Source organism: Propithecus coquereli, unplaced genomic scaffold (assembly GCF_000956105.1).
Source record: "Propithecus coquereli isolate 6110/MARCELLA unplaced genomic scaffold, Pcoq_1.0 Scaffold186, whole genome shotgun sequence".
NCBI classification, from domain to species: Eukaryota; Metazoa; Chordata; class Mammalia; order Primates; family Indriidae; genus Propithecus; species Propithecus coquereli.
The window spans coordinates 150,699-156,686 of record NW_012143412.1 but is presented as its reverse complement, the minus strand read 5'-3'; the positions used below and the strand labels follow the sequence as shown (position 1 = coordinate 156,686).

Here is a 5,988-nt window from a genome sequence, read left to right as displayed (position 1 = left end):
CCCACCTATAAGTGAGAACATGTGGTCTTTGACTTTCTGTCTCTGAGTTATTTCACTTAAGATAATGACCTCCAGTTAGGACAGAAGAATTTTGGCTTCAGATGATGACATGCCCAGGACAATCCTAGAACCAGCCCACTTCCGATCACAGAAAAAAGTGGATCCCCAAGAACATCCACTGAATTATGCGCCCATCTGGGAGCTGTGGAGGAGAGGCTCCTAGACACCCCAGCAGGGGTGCACACTCACTCACAAACACACTCACACACTCGCACGCACTTCTCACACCCTCTTCCTCACCTGGAGCTGGATGTACTTGGAGCCTCACTTTTGTCCAGGAAACTTGCCACATCAAAAGCATCCTCAAAAAGGATCTGAAAGAAAGCACAGAACTTCACGTGTCAGAAATAATTTAACAGTCTGATACCTGCTCTCAGCTGCTGGGGAGAGAGGAGTGGAAAGACAGAAGGCATGCATGCCCGAGCCGGGGCCCCAGCCCAGGGCCTCTGCTCAGTGATCCTCTCAGGGTCTGACTACAACGCTCTGGATTTCCCAGGACAAACTGCCAACCCCGGAGGTGGCTGAGAGGGACAGGAAGCTCTGGGGACTGTGTCTCCTCTTGCTAAAGCTCAGGCAAGATGTAACAGGCCAGAGCCTCAGTTTACAGCTGGGAAAGGCCTGTCTAAACCTCCCAGCATGGAGAGACTATTTGAGCCCAGGATCGACATTCTAGCAGCCAGGGCAACGGAGTCCAGAGGTTCAGGAAGGCTCTGGGTTAGGCTTCAGGAGGGCTGATTCCCTGTCAGTCACTAGCTGTGTGACATGGGACAAGTGACTTCATCTCTCGAATCCTCCTCTATAAAACGGGAATCACAACAGTGCCTACTCATAGGGCTGTGGCAAGAATGAAGTAAGACAATATATGTGAACCACTTGGCACATAATAATGACTAAATATGTTAGCTATTATTGAACATTATCTTCTCTAGAAAGGAAATGCACATCCATTGTAGAAATTCTAGGAAATAGAAACAGATAAAACAAGTAAGGATCACTGAGAAACAACGAGATATCCATTGTTGACACATTGATCTATTTCCCCCTCCAGTCACTTCCCCAGGCATATTTTATCATATATTTCCAAATTCGGAATCTTGCTATTTAGACAGTTTTTCATTCTGCTTTTCCCTAATTTGTTAAAGAATATTAAATATGCTACAGAAACATGATTTACACTTAGGATTGCCAGGTTTAGCAAATACAAATATAAGTTAACTTTGAATTTCAGAAAAAGAATGAATAATTTTTAACATAAGAATGTTCCAAACGTTGCCTGGGACATTTTTGTATTAAAAATTTAACTGGGCATGCTTTACTTTATCCGATATCCCATTCATCTCAGCGGTTGCTGTAAAGAGAGGCGAGGGAGGTCTCGGGCCCTGAGTTGGTGGGTACTGGCAGGTGCTGCCAGGGTCTCACCTCACCCCACTCTGGGACACACTGCTCTTCCCCAGAGGGCTGCTATCTGCCCTTTTTGTCTTCTTTCAATTTATTTCCCCAGAACTGAATCCCTTGGGACTCTGGTCCTCCTCCTAGTTTTCTGGACATTTTCTGGTGTCCTACTTGATATCTCTTTGGTCACTTCAAAGGTAATCAAGAAAGGGGCCAAGGAAAGGCCTGTGCTCACATGTCCATCAGCCCAGAAGCCCATCAGCTCCACATTCCTCCCCAGCAGGCCTGAGACAGAGACCCAGGACCTAAATTCCTGTCCTCAACCAATCAGCCTCCCGAAGTTGTAGGCCACATATTGTCTTCACACATGCAAACCCCTCTCACAAGCCAGCCTGGGACGGGAACCGTAGGCCAGGCCCTGTGGTCTTTCTGGAACAGCCACTGCACTTACTGGGCCTTGTCTCTTAGACCTGAAACAGAACTGTCCGGTGCCTTCCAGGCACGCCTGACCCTGAGTCCAGGTGCTGGCCTTTAACACAATTGTCCCCACAGTAGAACCTCCCCAAGTGGACCAGGAGCTGCAGCGGGTTCACCGCAGCTGATTTAGAAGCCACAGCAGGAGTAACTGTGGCTTTGTCCCTGCCTGAGGCATGAGCATTCTCTGTTCCGCTTACCTTATCACCCAGCCCTGGCTTGGCCCAAACGTGGGCGCGGCGGTGCAGGCGGAGCCCTGCTCCTGGGCACAGCTGAGGGAATCTGCTGCCAGCTTCCCTTAACACCAGAACATCAGCCCACAGCCCTCCCTGAAAAAAGTCCAGACAAGCTGTTTCTACGATTTGAGGACATTAGTTTCTGCATGTTTTCTCTTTGGATCTGCTCTTCTTTGAGAAAGCGTTCACGTTGGCAGATGCTCACACAGTCAGAATTTTATGGAATTGCTCAGGCATTTGGTATATACAGTCATGCACGGTTTAATGATGATGCATTCTGAGAAATGTGTCTTTAGGTGATTTTGTCTTTGTGTGAATGTCGTAGAGTGTACTTACACGAACCTAGATAGTATACATATTTTTATTTATTTATATTTTTTTCATATAGAAATGAAATGTCCCAGTTCCATTACTGAATATTAATCATTTCCCCTATTTGATCTGCAATGCCAGTGTCAAGTGCCATATATCAGGTTTCTATGTAGGCCCATCATAATCTCATGGGACCACCATTGTATATGTGATACATCACTGACTAAAACATTGCTACGCAGCGCATGACTGTATTTTCCTTTGGTCTTCTTTGTGTGAGACTCCAGGGCTAGGCACTCTGGGGCTATAAAGACACCTGGCCTGGCCACCCTTTCACACCTGCCTTCGCTATGAAGTCTTTGGCTACCGGTCGTCTGGCTGTGCTGAACCATCATGGAGGAGAACTCATATCTTCTCATGGTGGACCCAACATTAGAGGAAAAACAGATCAGAAGGGACAGTCTGGTGGACTGATGACTGCGTGGGAGGGGGCCAAGGCAGAAGCTGATTGACAGCGCACATCTGCACTGAGAGTTCCCTCCAATTATGCCCACGTGCATCAGCCACCTGGGGTGCTTATTAAAAATGCAGATCCTGAGGCCCCACCCTCAGGGATTCTGATTTCGTGGGTCTGGGGTGGAGTCGGGCACCTGCCTTTTTGCTGAATTCCATAGGTGATTCAGTTGAGAAGTATCAGGGGACATAACGGAAGGTTGACCATCAACAGGTGACTAAAGGGCAGAGTAATTTGAGAAAAATATGAGATGAAAGAGATACAATCCCTGAAGCAGAAACTGGGTGTCCTGTGCAAGTCACACTGCTTGCTAGGCCTATAAACTGGAAGGACAGGACTGGGTGACATCTCTGCTGTTCTCCAAGCTAGGGCCTGATAGCTGTGGAATCTTCCAGAAGGATGGGGGCATTTCAGGGTGTACCTCTCCCCAGGGGCAGAGGCAGTCAGAAGCTCTCTGGCTCAGAGAGAGTCTCCACGGAGAGACACCGGGAGACTAGCATGGCCATCTCCTCAAAGGAACCAGCCACCGAGGGGCATTTGCAAAGTCAGGGCAAGGGGGTGGCATTTACTAGGTGGAGGCCATGGCTGCCAAATGTCCCGCAAAGCACAAGAGGTGCAGATAGTAAAGAATTGGCTGCCGCGGCGCTAGAGGAGCGGGGACAGCCTAGGCCTGTGTAGCAGCAGCAGCAATCTTCTGAGGCTCTCCCAATTCTGCAAGAGCAGCCAGCAGTGGGTCCACTTTTATCTCACTGCAGGGCGACTGCCAATGCTACCCGATGGTCTGCCCTGCAGACCATGGCCGTTCTCAAACGCAGAGCAACGCATTACAGATGCTGTTGTGGCCTCCTCTTCACTGAGTGGTCGCAGTGCTCTTGGGGGCGGGAACTGACCGCCTTGCAGGGACTGGACCTGATTGGTCCAAATGTGAGCCTCTCTCAACTGCCGGTCATTGGTTCATAAGCTGGCAATCTGGCCAGTTCTGCCGATGAGAGGGAAGGAGACGGATGGTGGAAGTGTCTGGAAAAGTTCTTCCTTGGCCCTTAAGAAAGAGCTTTCACAGGAAATCGTTCCTTATGCTGTGTCAAGGAGGAAGAATGATGGCTCCATGGCTCCAGCTGCCCTTCCACAGCCTCAGGGGAGGGGAGTAGAGAGCGGGCAGGCGGGGAAGAATGGGCACAGGGAAGGGAGGAGCCCCAGACTGCCGTTGCGGATTGCCGGGCCCTGCCCTGGACCTTCCCGCTTGTGAGCGCTACATTGCTTCATGGGTTAATAACCCAGTCACTGGCTGCCAAAAGAATGCACTGAGACAGCCTTCTAAGCCTTCTGTGATACCCACGAAAAGGCCAGGAAACTAACAGGAGACAAAGAAACGCCGTTCCGCGGTCACGGAGATCACGTCGAGAAAATCAGAAACCTGTGTGAGCCGGCACCCAAACCACGAAGCCCTGGTCCCCGGCTGGCGGGAGAGGGCCACCCCGCGGGCCTGCTCACCTCCTCGGGCGTGGAGACCAGCGAGCAGCTGGCGCCTTGGCTGTCGACGCCGCTGTCCCTCACGCTGCCCTCGGGACGGGCTGGCTCCTGGGCGGCCCCTGCCTGCATCTGCGCCCAGGCCTGCAGGAGGCTGGCCTTCTTCTCCTCGGAGAGGTTCTGCCACAGGTGGGAGATGGCCGCGGAGACGATGGGCAGCCTCACCTCCTGCGAGGAGACGATACCGTTGCCGGTCAGAAGGTCCATCGTCTGCTTGTAAAAGTTGAGATACCTGGAACAGAAGTGGCGCCATCTCTCAGGGCTGAAGCTCGTGGCTGAAGCCCCCTCCCGAAGCCATCTCGTCTGAATTCCATTCCCGGCCTAGGCCACAGCGCCCTGCTTTTCCAGGGGCTCACCCTTACTGATCTGCACGCCCCTGACCCTTAGAGAGCAGAGCCGTCTTGGGAGCCATGGAGGACATAGATTTGGGCTTTTGAGGCCCTTCCCCGAGACCCGCCAGTGCCCGGCGACGTCAAGCTCTCTGCCCTTATAGAAGAGGAGAGGTGTGGCCGGCTCATGTCTCATCCTATGGGAAAATTTCTTAAAGTTCTGAGCCCGTGAATGTGCAGGCATGCTACGAGTCCTGCTTCAGACTTAATTAAAAATTAAATTTGGGGGCTGCAAGTTGTGCCTTCAGCTGTGGACTGAGCTTCCTCCTAGTGGGCCAACACCTCTGGAAGCCACCACGGCAGCCGAGGGGGCTTGAGTCTGTGGAGGAGGCAGTGCTGGGGGTGTCTGAGCCAGCCGTGCCCCGTGTGTCTTACTATGAGATCAGCCAGAGTTGTGGAGGGTGGTGTGGGGGTGTTGGGGGAGGTGAGGGGTAGATTTAGTTCTCATAATCACCATCAACCCTCCCAGGCACCCCTAATAAACATACAGTTTAAGTAAAAAACAGTGTACGTGCTGTACAAATGTGGCTTCGAGATTAGGTTCTCTAGCACCTCTACCAATCTCATCCCCAAGCCCCTCCTATAGGAAAATTCTGGAGCTTCCATTCAGGGCGTGGTCTGAGTCATGCCTAGAGGCTGCAGCATACCCCAGCTGGAACCTCTGTCCCCTTCCCCACAGAAGGGAGCTCCCCATCCAGCTGTTCACACCGTTCAAATTCCATGAGGTCTGGTGACAAAGTGCCTGGAGAGTGTAAGAGCTCTACTTTTTTCTCCTCTTCCTCCTCTTCCTCTTCCTCTTCTTCTTCCTCTTCCTCCTCCTCCTCCTCCACCTCCTCCACTTCCACTGCCTCCTCCTCCTCCTCCTCCTCTTGGTCTTCCTCTTCCTCCTCCTCCTCTTCCTCCTCCTGGGCATCCTTCCCCACAGCCTCAGCTGGACACCAGGGGGAGGAGCCATTCTCAGGAAACCCATTTGAGAACAGGCTGAGGGGGAGAAAACAGAATCGATATCTAATATCTCTCATGAACATGGGCACAGAAACTCAGTGCAATTTGAGCAATTATATGTAATCCAACTATACATATA

The 5,988-nt window shown here is 51.5% G+C and overlaps 1 protein-coding gene across 1 annotated transcript in view; it reads right to left on the bottom strand.

Annotated features, from left to right (window-relative positions):
- STRA8 (stimulated by retinoic acid 8) overlaps window positions 1-5,988 on the bottom strand; it is a 25,015-nt gene that overhangs the window by 4,550 nt on the left and 14,477 nt on the right. The window contains exons 6-8 of the mRNA XM_012642749.1: window positions 5,844-5,885; window positions 4,480-4,747; window positions 301-374 (exon numbers count right to left, since the gene is read on the bottom strand). Of these exons, the coding sequence (XP_012498203.1) occupies window positions 301-374; window positions 4,480-4,747; window positions 5,844-5,885 (384 nt within the window). The remainder of the gene's footprint in view (window positions 1-300; window positions 375-4,479; window positions 4,748-5,843; window positions 5,886-5,988) is intronic.